The sequence below is a fragment of the Oncorhynchus clarkii genome, chromosome 28 (assembly GCF_045791955.1).
Source record: "Oncorhynchus clarkii lewisi isolate Uvic-CL-2024 chromosome 28, UVic_Ocla_1.0, whole genome shotgun sequence".
NCBI classification, from domain to species: domain Eukaryota; kingdom Metazoa; phylum Chordata; class Actinopteri; order Salmoniformes; family Salmonidae; genus Oncorhynchus; species Oncorhynchus clarkii.
In genome coordinates, this window is record NC_092174.1 from 4,256,062 (window position 1) to 4,270,817 (window position 14,756).

Consider the following 14,756-nt stretch of genomic DNA (forward strand, 5'->3'; position numbering starts at 1 on the left):
TGCACTGTTGGAGCTAGGAACACAAGCATTTCACTACACCCAGAATAACTTTTTTTAAAGCATTATTTTACCAGGTAAATTGACTGAGAACACATTCTCATTTACAGCAACAACCTGGGGAATAGTTACAGGGGAGAGGGGGGTGTCACGTCCTGACCATAGAGACTCCTTATTTTCTATGGTAGAGTAGGTCAGGGCGTGACTGGGGGGTTAGTCTAGTTTATTATTTCTATGTGGGGTTCTAGGTTTGTTTTTCTATGTTGGTGATTGGGTATGATTCCCAATTAGAGGCAGCTGGTAATTTTTGTTTGTTTGTTGTTTATTTGTTTTTTGTTTTTGCTAAGTTTCACTTCTTTAAAAAAATATGTGGAACTCAACATACTTGGTCTGTTTCTACTTGGTCCGTTTCTACGAACAAACGTGACAGCATATCCCATCAACAAAGGACCAAGCAGCGTGCCCAGGAGGAGGAAGTATCCTGGACTTGGGAAGAGATTCTGGATGGGAAGGGATCCTGGACTTGGGAAGAAATCGAGGCAGGACAGGATCGCCTTCCATGGCGGGAGACGCAAGGAGAGAATGGAGGACAGCGACGAGTACAGGGTTCGCGGCCACATTGCAACCCCACAATTTTTTGGGGGGGTGGGAACACAGGGTGGTCGGCGAAGTTGAGGGGTGAGTCAGAGACTGTTGAGGAGTTATTGGATAAATTGGAGGGGAGAGTTAGAGACCTTTGAGGAGTTGTTGGATAAATTGGAAGAGAGTGAAGCGAGAGAGCTGTTGGTTTGGCGTAGTATGCACGGCATTCGCCCTGAGGAGCGTGTTAGCCATCCGATGCCACCTGAGTCATTTCCCCATGCTCGTCCTGAGAAGTGTGTTAAAGTTCCAGAACAATTGATGCCAGCTATATGCACCAGGTCTCCAGTGCGCCTTCACAGCCCAGTACGTCCTGTGCCAGCTCCTCGCACTTGCCGTGTGAAATGTGTTAAAGTTCCGGTACAATTGATGCCGGCTATACGCACCAGGTCTCTAGTGCGCCTCCACATCCCAGTACGTCCTGTCCCAGCTCCTCGCACTTACGAGGTGAGGTGTGTCATCGAACCGGTACCATTGATACGCAATAGGTCTCCAGTACGTCCTGTGCCTGCTCCTCGCACTCTCAAGTGCGCCTTCCCAGTCCGGTACGTCCTGGGCCTGCTCCTCGCACTCTCCCTCAAGTGTGTGTCCCAAGTCTGGTACGTCCTGTGCCTGCTCCTCGCACTCTCCCTCAAGTGCGCCTTCCCAGTCCGGTACGTTCTGTGCCTGCTCCTCGCACTATCCCTCAAGTGTGCCTTCCCAGTCCGGTACGTCCTGTGCCTGCTCCTCGTACTTTCCCTGAAGTGCGTGTTCTCAGTCAGGTACGTCCTGTGCCTGCTCCTCGCACTCTCCCTCAAGTGCGCCTTCCCAGTCCGGTACGCCCTGTGCCTGCTCCTCGCACTCTCCGTCAAGTGTGCCTTACCCGTCAGGTACGTCCTGTGCCCGCTCCTTGTACTTTCCCTGAAGTGCGTGTTCCCAGTCAGGTATGTCCTGTGCCTGCTCCTCGCACTCTCCCTAAAGTGCGTGTCCCCAGTCAGGTACGTCCTGTGCCTTATACCCGCACTCGCCCTGAAGTGCATGTCACCAGTCTGGCGCCACCTGTCCCGGCTCCACACACTAGGCCTCCAGTGCGCCTTCCCAGTCCGGTGCATCCTGTGCCTGCTCCTTGTGATCTCCCTGAGGAGCGTGTCACCAGTCTGGTACCACCAGTGCCTGCCCCACGCACCAGGCTTCCTGCGACGATCCCCAGTCCAGAGCTTCCTGCGACAGTTCCCAGTCCAGAGCTTCCGCTGATAGTTCCCAGTCCAGAGCTTCTGGTGACGTTTCACAGTCCGGAACCTCCAACGACATTTCACGGTCCAGAACCTCCAACGACGGTCCACGGTACGAAACCTCCTGAGACGGTCCACGGTCCGGAACCTCCTGAGAAGGTCCACAGTCCGGAAGCTCCTGAGACGGTCCATGGTCAGGAACCTCCTGCCTCCTGAGACGGTTCACGGTCCGGAACCTCCTGCGACGGTCAATGGTCTGGACCCTCCAGCTCCATGGCCGGAGCCTTCCACTGCACCGATACCCAGTCTGAGCACGGCGTCCAGTTTAGCTCCAAGGCCAGAGTCTTTTTCTGCGTTGGTGCCCAGTCCAGGCACAGTGTCCAGTCCCGCTCCATGGCGGGAGCCTTCTCCTGCGCCAATGCCCAGTCTAAGCAAGGCGTCCAGTCCAGCTCCAAGGTCAGAGTCTTCTTCTGCGTTTGTGCCCAGTCCAGGCACAGTGTTCAGCCCGGGTCCATGGCTGGATTCACGGGATGAGCAGGGTTCTTCGGACCGCACCAGAGCTGCCACCAAAGCTGGCGGATCTGCGAGCTGAGCGGGTTCTTTGTCCCGCCCCAGAGCCGACTCCGATACTGGCGGATCCGCAGGTTCTTCGCCCTGCACCAGAGCCGCACCGACACTAGATACCCCCCCATAACCCTCCCATTTGGTTTCAGGTTTTCCGCACCTTTGGGGGGGGGGTAGAGTCTATGGTATGGTAGAGTAGGTCAGGGCGTGACTGGAGGGTTAGTCTAGTTGATTATTTCTATGTGGGGTTCTAGGTTTGTTTTTCTATGTTGGTGTTTGTGTATGATTGTTTTTGCTAAGTTTCACTTCTTTAATAAATATGTGGAACTCAACATACACTGCGCCTTGTTCCGTTTCTATGAACGAACGTGACAAGGGGGATGAATGAGCCAATTGTAAGCTGGGGATGATTAGGTGACCATGATGGTATGAGGGTCAGCTTGCGAATTTAGCCAGGACACCGGGGTTAACACCCTTACAATAAGTACCATGGGCTCTTTAATGACCTCAGAGAGTCAGGACACCAGTTTAACGTCCCATCCGAAAGACAGCACCCTACACAGCGCAGTGTCTCCAATCACTGCCCTGGGGCGTTGGGATATATATATATTTTTAGACCTGAGGAAAGAGTGCTTCCTACTGGCCCTCCAACACCACTTCCAGCAGCACCTGGTCTCCCATCCAGGGACTGACCAGCACCAACCCTGCTTAGCTTCAGAAGCAAGCCAGCAGTGGGATGCAGAGTGGCATGCTGCTGGCTAACATCTGCGTCTGGTCACAATTTATTTGAAAAGCATTTTCAATGGACATTCGCTTGCTTTTTCGTCCAGGATTAGGCTTAATCTTGAGCCATGAGCTATTATGGAGTCTTATAGCATGTCTTATGATGCACTATGGGGTGCTTATAGTTACTGTGTGCATGCATATTGCATTCTAAACATAGAATGGCTACTATTTGTGCTCAGGTTCAGTGTGGCCTTAAAAAAGCTATTTGACCTTGTTATATTCTTAACCTCAGTCCTTGTCTTAAACTTGTACATTGATTTTACCTAAACCCTAAAAATACCTGTTGCCCTAACGTTACCTACAGTGTCTAGTGAAAGTCTATACAACCCTTGCACAGTTTTCACATTTTTCTGCCTTAAAAGTCCATCTCAAAAGAGATTACATTAGATTTTCTTCCTACCGATCTACACAACCTACTCTAGATTTTCAAAATGAAGGAAAAATTATAGAAAATATTTCCAAATGAATATAAAAAACAAACCAGTCTTGATTGTGTATGTCTTCACACCCCAGAGTAAACCTATGGCAGCCATTATGGCTGTGAACAATGTTTTATAAGATTCTACCAACTTTGCACAACTCTTAAGGCAAACTATATCCATGGTTTTTGTCAAAATTTCTCAAACTCTGTACATTTGGTTGGTAATCAAGTGCCCATAAAAAACAACTTGTCATTTAGAAAACAGCCTATGTGGCATCGATATGACTCAGAAACATTTATTCAGTGTCAGAATTGACTACAAAGTGTAAATAGGATAATTTTGGTCATAAAGTCAGTCTCTTCCAAAACTGAGTTTTGTGAGACTTGTGGTCGTGTCTACATCACAACGTAAATAAAGGTTGTGTTTGTTTTAATCCTGACGAACAAAAGATGTAATGGGTCCACACTCAAAAATATGTTGCATAAAGCTTTTTTGATTTTGTTATTCTTTTCAATTCACCAGGGATAGCATACCCAGATGTTTCGGCTTCATAGCCTTCTTCCGTGTGTAGGTAACATTTTATTTTAATTCAAAACAGCGTTTGTAGGGAACAACCGATGAGCAGCAGGTGCTTTTAATCAGGGATGCCACTCATCTGCCAATCAAGGATGTGGCTTTTCTGGTCTACCTGTTTACACATTCTGTTTGTCTGAATATGCGTGTTTTATGGTATCCAGACGCCCTGGTCCCAGAGCTTCCTATACAGGTAATCTCTTTCCGTAATGTGTTGAGGCCAGCTATTAAAGAGAATAAGAGGCTCTATTAAATATGTTTCAGAACTGCTGTATTTAAAGCACTCCTCCCTTCTGCCCAGTTTCCCTGATATTTCTACGGCGATCAAGCTGTTTTTACCATCCCTATAACTGTAGCTTCTACGAAGAGATCATTTTCTAAACTAAAACTCATGAAGAAAAGCTATTTTTAAAATACTTAATAACAGTTTTTGTGAAGGAAAACTATTTCACTCATGTTGTAATAAATTCGAGGTCATATTTCATAGAAATCTGGAAACACTTGACAATTACTTTAAAGGTCAAATTTGGGCAAAAAGTCAAAAATATTGGCTTTAAATTGCATAACTGATCAACATTCCAGGTAATTTAATGCTTAAAAGGAACAAAATCGTTTAATAAAATATTTGGCAACAGAAGTGACATTTCTTACCAATCTCTACAGCTACTATTCTGAAACCAATTGAATTCCTCTGATAATAAACCAAACAGTTACCATCATTGTCATATCATTTACAAACATAATTTATTTAATCTGGATAGCTTTAAGCAATATGTACAGTGGGGCAAAAAAGTATTTAGTCAGCCACCAATTGTGCAAGTTCTCCCACTTAAAAAGATGAGAAAGGCCTGTAATTTTCATCATAGGTACACTTCAACTATGACAGACAAAATGAGAAAAAAAATCCAGAAAATCACATTGTAGGATTTTTTATGAATTTATTTGCAAATTATGGTGGAAAATAGGTATTTGGTCACCTACAAACAAGCAAGATTTCTGGCTCTCACAGACCTGTAACCTCTTCTTTAAGAGGCTCCTCTGTCCTCCACTCGTTACCTGTATTAATGGCACCTGTTTGAACTTGTTGTCAGTATAAAAGACACCTGTCCACAACCTCAAACAGTCACACTCCAAACTCCACTATGGCCAAGACCAAAGACCTGTCAAAAGACACCAGAATGCGGCATCAGGACGAATTAAGTCCTACACAATAGTATGGGGCTTGCCTGTCCTAGCCACTCGGTAGCTCACAATAAAAGACTCTTCTAGCCCCTTCTTATTAATGGTATCTGTTGGATTTATACATGTCTTACTACTCGAAAGTCATCTTAATTCATGCTCCAAAAACTCCCATGGCTTATTTTTCGAATTGGTATGTTTTGTTTCTAAATGTCTGTGCAAGAGTGAAGGTTTCATCGATTGTGAGATAGTACTTTTGCACATATAACACACTGTGGCTGAGGAAAGGCAATACTCCCAATATAAGTGAACCCCAAATCAATGTAGTTCATCATATTTGCACCTCTTTGATGGTCCAACATCCCTGTCTGTTGTTTGGTGCTTTCCCGGGTAAGGGGGCAGTAGCTCTTCGGCTGCATCAGATTCACAACTGTCAGTGTCCATGCTAGCTGGGCTAACAACAAATGTAGAATTACTGATGCTAGCATTGGATGTGCTCATGGAAGCAGAATAGCTTGTGTCATCGAAAGGTGCAGGTGTAGTACTGCTGGTAGTAGCAGTACTACCAGTAGAGCTGGTATGTGTCTCTATGGACGTGGATCTTTTATCAATTTTCGAGCAAACAGAATGAACAGAAGCTATGTTTGGCTAAATACGGACCATTAGTTGAATTCCCATTGAGAGAGTAATGGTTAATGTGATTGGTTGTTCATTATTTGACTAGGCTACCTGGATTTGACATTGTGTTGTTATTTTTCTGAACACTAGATGTTTTAATTTTATTTTTGGCAGTGAAACGAGATTACTCAGGCAACAACAAAAAAACTCACCCAAATGTATAGCCCCGCTGGGGTCAATGCCGACGGCATTGCGCGTACTCCTGGGGGTACCCCAGTTTGGGAATACTTGCACAGGTACAGTGCCTTGCGAAAGTATTCGGCCCCCTTGAACTTTGCAAACTTTTGCCACATTTCAGGCTTCAAACATAATGACATAAAACTGTATTTTTTTGTGAAGAATCAACAACAAGTGGGACACAATCATGAAGTGGAACGACATTTATTGGATATTTCAAACTTTTTTAACAAATCAAAAACTGAAAAATTGGGCGTGCAAAATGATTCAGCCCCTTTTACTTTCAGTGCAGCAAACTCTCTCCAGAAGTTCAGTGAGGATCTCTGAATGATCCAATGTTGACCTAAATGACTAATGATGATAAATACAATCCACCTGTGTGTAATCAAGTCTCCGTATAAATGCACCTGCACTGTGATAGTCTCAGAGGTCCGTTAAAAGCGCAGATAGCATCATGAAGAACAAGGAACACACCAGGCAGGTCCGAGATACTGTTGTGAAGAAGTTTAAAGCCGGATTTGGATACAAAAAGATTTCCCAAGCTTTAAACATCCCAAGGAGCACTGTGCAAGCGATAATATTGAAATGGAAGGAGTATCAGACCACTGCAAATCTACCAAGACCTGGCCGTCCCTCTAAACTTTCAGCTCATACAAGGAGAAGACTGATCAGAGATGCAGCCAAGAGGCCCATGATCACTCTGGATGAACTGCAGAGATCTACAGCTGAGGTGGGAGACTCTGTCCATAGGACAACAATCAGTCGTATATTGCACAAATCTGGCCTTTATGGAAGAGTGGCAAGAAGAAAGAAATTTCTTAAAGATATCCATAGTGTCATTTAAAGTTTGCCACAAGCCACCTGGGAGACACACCAAACATGTGGAAGAAGGTGCTCTGGTCAGATGAAACCAAAATTGAACTTTTTGGCAACAATGCAAAACGTTATGTTTGGCGTAAAAGCAACACAGCTCATCACCCTGAACACACCATCCCCACTGTCAAACATAGTGGTGGCAGCATCATGGTTTGGGCCTGCTTTTCTTCAGCAGGGACAGGGAAGATGGTTAAAATTGATGGGAAGATGGATGGAGCCAAATACAGGACCATTCTGGAAGAAAACCTGATGGAGTCTGCAAAAGACCTGAGACTGGGACGGAGATTTGTCTTCCAACAAGACAATGATCCAAAACATAAAGCAAAATCTACAATGGAATGGTTCAAAAATAAACATATCCAGGTGTTAGAATGGCCAAGTCAAAGTCCAGACCTGAATCCAATCGAGAATCTGTGGAAAGAACTGAAAACTGCTGTTCACAAATACTCTCCATCCAACCTCACTGAGCTCGAGCTGTTTTGCAAGGAGGAATGGGAAAAAATGTCAGTCTCTCGATGTGCAAAACTGATAGAGACATACCCCAAGCAACTTACATCTTTAATCGCAGCAAAAGGTGGCGCTACAAAGTATTAACTTAAGGGGGCTGAATAATTTTGCACGCCCAATATTTCAGTTTTTGATTTGTTAAAAAAGTTTGAAATATCCAATAAATGTCGTTCCACTTCATGATTGTGTCCCACTTGTTGTTGATTCTTCACAAAAAAATACAGTTTTATATCTTTATGTTTGAAGCCTGAAATGTGGCAAAAGGTCGCAAAGTTCAAGGGGGCCGAATACCTTCGCAAGGCACTGTACATCCCATATACTCACATTTTGTTGTGGGCATTGCATATACTCACTTCTTAATGCCCCCAATGCATATAAAAGTAGTATAGTGGTGGTACAGTATATGCCGTATCAATTATGTAGTACAGTAGAGAAACCATGCATAAAGTACACAATTGCAAAGCACATTAAATATGTTTACATGTGCGCCGCACACATAGCTAGTTTCAGCAGAATATCAGGCAGCAAGAGCACTGGTTGTAGCATGGAGCAGCTCACAGAATTGAACATCGGTTGACGGTAGGGTAGGTAAGGTATTTAAACTTATTATATCTAGCAGTAAATGCTAACTAAGGCAGCAATGGTTATGCAAACCAGGTATTGAAAAAGTTTTGTCCGAAGTCTTAGTTGAATCTTTGCCTTGTGCAATTCAGTAGACATTGTTTGAATGACTGCCAAAGGTACTTCCACTGTCACGCCCTGGCCTTAGTCTTCTGTGTTTTCTTTATTATTTTGGTTAGGTCAGGGGGTGACATGGGTGATTTATGTGTCTTGTCTTGTCTAGGGGTTTATTAGATGTATGGAGTTGTGTTTAGTAGAGTTGTCTAGAAAAGTCTATGGTTGCCTGGAGTGGTTCTCAATCAGAGGCAGGTGTTTATTGTTGTCTCTGATTGGGAACCATATTTAGGTAGCCATATTCTTTGGGTGTTTTGTGGGTGGTTGTCTCCTGTGTCAGTCTTTGTACCACATGGGACTGGTTCGGGTTTCACGGTTCTTGTTTTTTTGGTAGTCTATTCATGTATAGTTTTTCTTATTGAAAAAAAACATGAATTACAACCACGCTGCATTTTGGTCCTCCTATCCTTCCCAGGAAGAATCTCGTTACATCCACCAAGTATCAACTCTGGGGTGTGAATGTTACTCCTGTCACATGAAGACATACACAATCAAGATATTTTCAGGTTGCTGTTTTTTTTATTTGGGAAAATGTATATAATTATTATTTTATGTTGAAAATGGGGAGTATGTTGTGTAGTTCTGTAGGGAAAAAAACACATGGAGTCCCTTTTTATTTCATTTAAATGCAGTAAAATGTGAAGGCAGTGCAAGAGGTGTGCAGACTTTCACTAGGCACTGTATATCCTAAACCAAACACTTTAAACTCCACCACCCTATGGTTCTAATTTAAATTGTCCAACATACATTTTTACAGATGCGTTTCTTCAAAAGTTGTTCTTAAGAGAGAAATCGTCTCTTCTGAAACAATTACAGGCTCAAGGATTTTGAATAGCTCTAGGTTAGACCACATGTTTTCAGACTCAGTCAAATTATTTACCTGAGACTGAACATAATCACGTTTATTGCTCAGGTGATTAATCCAACTTCATATTTAGAGTACATGATCTTGTAACTTCCTGTTTTTCTGTACACATGTATATGTGCAAGACAAGCAATACTGAGTTTCCCAAGAACCACTGAAAGGGTGTTTATGGAGACCTGTGGAACAACTGCAAATGCATTGGTGCCACCCCCAAAAAGCAAAAAAAACATTCCTCAATTATCTACAAAGATGGTACACACTCCAAAAAACTGAATCATTCAACTGAAGAACCAAATATGTGCGTTTTTCATTTTCAGCTGATTACTGATCTCATTTTAAGTTCCCTCACATGTATTGTACTGTACAATTTGTATATTTATAGTCTGAATATCAAGACTATGGATGATTTATGTTCACTATACAACTAGAAATATACCATGTCACCATGGTTCTTCGGTTGAAGGGTTCAACTCTTTTTTTAAAAACAAATATTGTATGTGGTATCAAATATTTAATTCACCATGCCTGTTCTGAGCCTATGTTGTGGAAACCTATGTTGTAAACTTGATGTAGGTCTAATCAGTTTTGCAAGCAGAAACCACAGTGGGCACACCCACGGTTTAAAAAAGAGAAACCTCTTTAATACTAAACATGAACAGCGGAAGGTCAAATGATAATAACACCCGTTGATGTAGAATGACACCATTAAGCATGCACATATTGTGCGAAAAAATAAATATTGGATCATGCCCAACTATTTCTCTGAGATATAAGAGAGGGCAAACTAATATTGATAGCTGACATTGAAAGCTATCAGAGCAGGAGCAGTTGAAGACGGATTGACTATGTTACAGTTTAACCGTACATGTATTAAATATCCGAACAATGTACTACAGTGCAGCAACATATTTCATTGGTCACCAAACTATTTTTCATCTGTGTAGTAGAATTGATTAATTCATTATATGGTCACCCACAGTTGGAATCACAAGCACACACACAACAATGAGTAGCTGTTTCACATAGCATTTTTGTGGCTTAGCGACAGGAGGGAAATTCATATGGTCATAAAATCATTATCTTTGTTTCTTGGCAATCATTAGCAAGGATATTTCAGTAGTGTTTTCATCTATGACAGTTTGTTCAGTGACCCATTTCGAGTACCATCTTCTAGCAGGAGAACATGTAAATGCAGCAAATGGGTCAGTTAATAATGTCAAATTAAGTCAAAACCTGTAATATTTTGACAGCCGATGCTGTTGTAGTTATGTCTAAGTCCAATAATTGATTAAAAACATTTTTACTAAACGTGTATTTAGACTTCTAGACTTATTGTGACAGCACCAAAGTTTTGATTTGGGGGTTAAATTAAAGAACACCAAAAGATGACGAGGAGGTGCCAGATATGTCTTCCCTTTACGACAGGAAATAGACTGCATGTTGTAACTCTGTCACCACAACAGAAGAAGTGACTATTCCCTTCATCATCATCTTCATCATCATCATTGTCAACACAAACTTAGGAGAATGGAGCAGAGCAGGAGGCAAGAGTATCGAGGGCCTGGTTTGGGTGTGGCCACTAAGGTCTTCCATCCTTATCACGTCATCATAATCAGTAGGGTTGGAGAGAAGTGGGGGAGGTGGTAGAGAGGGCCCATACGGGTGCGGCTCCACTAACTTTATGGCCCCTGGTAGGGTGTAAAGTCCTCATGTCAGAGCCAGGGACCTGAGATATAGGAAGCACAACGAACAGATAGAGACACTAGCTAACATCCACCCCACACATCACCTTCTGTCCTCTGTGCATACATTGGAAGATTTTAAAAGGTTGTTTTTGGGGTTGTTTTTAGGTCATACCCTGTCTGTAGTGTCGTTTTTTGCGTCATTACATTTTTCTGGGATTTTTTTAACCTATTTGGCCCTGTAGTTCTGTATTTTCTCTGTATTTTGGGAATCCTTTCCATCTCGTGTGTTGTGAAAGGTTTCGACCATGTCAACCGCTGTGGAGGCAACCGGATTCTTCATGTGTATCGCCGGCTGGCTGATCACTGGTACGGCTCTCGCCAACGACTACTGGAAGGTGTCCTCCGTCTCTGGCAGTGTCATCATCTCCACCCGACAGTATGAGAACCTGTGGCACTCCTGTGCCGAAGACAGCTCTGGAATCGCTGAGTGCCGCGACTTCGAGTCCCTGCTCGGCCTCCCCGGTAAGAAACTGTAGTCTAACCGTTCTAACCGTCACCACCAACTCAGACACCTCAATCAGGGAGAAAACGCTTTCAACCTGAATTGGTCAAATGACACTAATTCTCGTTGTCAATTGCAAAATGTTTTTAAATGTTTTTCTGTTGGTGTGCTTTACTGAACAAGACCCAGCATTGCCAGTCTTAGAGTGACTGGCATCTTTGGTGGGGAGAGGTCAGGGCACACCTGTGGCTATATCTGATATGGTTCAATTAAGATAATGTAACTATTAACAATGATTATGTCCAATTACTTTCTACCATGGAAAGAAGATAAATGTATCTTTGCATTGTTTTCTGTGAGCTTCCATGAAAAAGGCTAATATGAACATCCTTTGGGTGCATTTCGGACCCACTTCTTTCCCGCCTAAATGTAACTTCAAATGTAGGCGTTTTTAATATTACAACTTAAAAAGAATGTAAACTCTTTATGAAAGTTTCAGATAAGGTGCAGTTTACAGGGTCAGCCATAGTAGTACAGCACCCCTGGTCCAAATTAGGGTTAACTGCCTTGCTCAAAGGCACATCGACAGATGTTGTCGTGTCGGGTATTCGAACCAGCGACTTTTCAGTTACTGGCCCAACGCTTTAACCGCTTGGTCACATTTGAACTCTCTTCAAGAATTGAATCTCTATTTTTCTTCTTGTTTTTTTCTTCTATCTTTCTCTCCTTCCTAAGGCCAGTGATGTGGGTCATAATGGTGGACATTTTGTGCTCCTATGACAAGGAAGCTACTGCACCTTGGCCAGTGTCAAAGTAGCAGTTCTAATTATAGGCAGAAATGAATCTGGGTTATTAGGTCTTTGGCTTTGATAGCAGTTATCTGCAATCTAAAGGGTTATTTGTAGATTGATACAGTTTACAGTATTTTGTTGAATTGCAAAAATATCAACTAGCTAATAACAACCTTATGATTAACTGCTGAAAACTGGTCAGATTAAATTCAATTTAGAAATGTGATGGGCTGGGATTTAAAAAAAATAATGTTATTACAATACCACTATGGACATATCCTGGGATGTTTTGTTAAGTTTCACCATTAGCATAAGTATGATATTTTTTCATGTTCAGAATACAGTTCCTTGCCATTTATAAAGGACACGTTCTCTGCATTGTGCCTATTTCTTGGGACATTTGATAGTACTCCTTTGAAAATGTCTACCATTGTCTTAGTCTAGTCCACCAACAAACCAGTAATTATGTGTGTATATGTATACAGTTTCCAAATTAACAAATTACTCTCCAACTTAATGTTGTGTAGCTGATGTCTAGCTCTGTTTTAATATGCAACTCTTCCTCTCATCTCTCTCTTCCCTTCCTTCCCCTCCCCTCAGGCCATGTACAGGCGAGCCGTGCCCTGATGGTCATCAGTCTGCTCTTAGGGCTGGTGTCTATGATCGTGTCTCTGCTGGGGCTAAAGTGCATTAAGATTGGCAGTGCCACGGAGCAGGCAAAGGCCAAGATTGCCGTCACTGGTGGATGCCTCTTTATCCTCGCTGGTGAGTTCAGATTTACTACCTATTGTTGCAAAGTTGCAGAAGCTTTCCTATGGTTCCTGTTTTTCTGAAAAACTTGTTACGTTTGGAAAAGTTAACATAATTTGATATCCCTAACTGTTCTGATGTACGTTACACATTCATGGTGATAGCGTCAGAGTAAGAGGTGAAAGATATCTGACAATCTTTTTCTTGTTTTGTCATTTAGTCCCTTTTTCACGTCTTTATTTTGTTCACCGTGGTTCACTTCTCTCTCATCTTGCTATCATCCCATTTTTTTCCTTCCTTCCCCCTTTTCAGCTTTACCTCTTGTTTCTTCATTCTGTTTCGTTTCAGCTTTCCCTGTTCTCTCTTCCATTTTCCTTTTTCTGTCTACCTTCCTCTTTCTTTCTTTCTTTCTTTCTTTCTTTCTTTCTTTCTTTCTTTCTTTCTTTCTTTCTTTCCTTCCCTAACCTCACATGTCTCTTCTGCTCTTCATCGCTCTCATAGAAAGTGTCTTTCTCTTCTACAGGTCTCTGCGAGCTGATCTGCTGTTCTTGGTACGCCACCCGAGTTGTAAAGGACTTTAACAACCCATTCTTTGGTGGGGTGAAGTAAGTGGAAAGACCAAACAAAACCATTTTTTTCAGTAACCACAAAAATAAATTAAATTCATACACATAGAAGATGTGACACACCCTTTGATGCACATAATAAGACATAACTACATACTGTGTACATATTGTTTTGTTCCTTACTGATTTTTGTTGTGTGCAGGTTTGAGTTGGGGACTGGTCTCTTCCTGGGCTGGGGCGCAGCCTCTCTGTCCATGCTGGGAGGATCTCTTCTCTGCTGTGCCTGCAAGAGGGCAAAAAGTGAAAAGCCTAAAGCGTAGGTCTTTCATTCGACTTCCTTCACCTCTCATCAGTACCTTCACATACCCTGTAGTTCAGTGTTCTTAAACTCCACTTCCTGATTACCCCCCCGTTTTACAAATGTTTTGTTCTAGACCCATTCAAACATACCTCATTAAACTCAAATGTGGGGTACATGAGGACCGGAGTTGAAAAACACTACTGTAACCTGTCACATTTTCTTTTTCTTTCTTCTACTTCTGTGTCTCACTTGTTTCATGTGTTTTGTCTGCCTACCTTGTTTTTCCTTAAGCTTCACTTTGACTTTGGTTTATTCCACTTGTTTTGTCTCATTTACATTTTGTGCCAGCCACCTTTTGCTTTTTCACCTGTTGTTTAGTTTGTCTGCCCCCTCTCTGACTTTCTGTTCTGTCTTTGATGTAATCCAGAGGGTACTACGCAACGAGTCAGCCTAAAACAATCTACGCACCTGCTGCCAGGTCTGAGCCGGATTCCACCAAAGCCTACGTCTAAGACGTCCCTCCCGTACCACCTCACCTCCCCTCTCCCACTTTTGTGACGCTCACATTTAAGAGCACATATTTGACTGTTGTTACCCATGTTTATCTTTTTCTCTTTCACCATGAATTTTGCTAATTGTTTTTGAAGGATTTTGAGGTTGATGCAACAAACAAAAAAACTGGAATAATTTGGAGTTGAACTATTGGTAATGGGATCTGTTTGTGTGGAATTTGCTATCCTCTGAATAAACATTCATTTGATATATGTTTTGGTGTTTGTCGTCATTTTATGCAACTAAACTGCCTTACTAGAATGTGTTAATGCATAAAGCCCACTTCAGATACAAAAGATGAGACACACTGCAACGGTCTTAAAGGGAAACTTCACTGCTAGAAATCCATTTGGGCTGTTTTTCCAGTTTCACTACATAGTAGTAGTGATCTTAATAACAG

At 42.5% G+C, this 14,756-nt stretch overlaps 1 protein-coding gene across 1 annotated transcript; it reads left to right on the plus strand.

Annotated features, from left to right (window-relative positions):
- Window positions 1-10,994: 10,994 nt before the first annotated feature.
- Window positions 10,995-14,503, plus strand: LOC139387115 (claudin 15-like a). Its single transcript, XM_071133133.1, has 5 exons — window positions 10,995-11,416; window positions 12,788-12,952; window positions 13,461-13,542; window positions 13,706-13,819; window positions 14,232-14,503. The coding sequence occupies exons 1-5, from the start codon at window positions 11,200-11,202 to the stop codon at window positions 14,314-14,316; spliced, it is 663 nt and encodes a 220-aa protein (XP_070989234.1). The 5' UTR covers window positions 10,995-11,199; the 3' UTR covers window positions 14,317-14,503.
- The last annotated feature ends 253 nt before the right edge of the window (window positions 14,504-14,756 follow it).

Coding starts and splice junctions, on each gene's coding strand:
- LOC139387115 (XM_071133133.1), top strand. CDS start 11,200: ATGTCAACCGCTGTGGAGGCAACCGGATTCTTCATGTGTATCGCCGGC. Junction 12,953..13,460: donor ATGCCTCTTTATCCTCGCTG/GTGAGTTCAGAT, acceptor TCTCTTCTACAG/GTCTCTGCGAGCTGATCTGC. Junction 13,820..14,231: donor AAAAGTGAAAAGCCTAAAGC/GTAGGTCTTTCA, acceptor GATGTAATCCAG/AGGGTACTACGCAACGAGTC.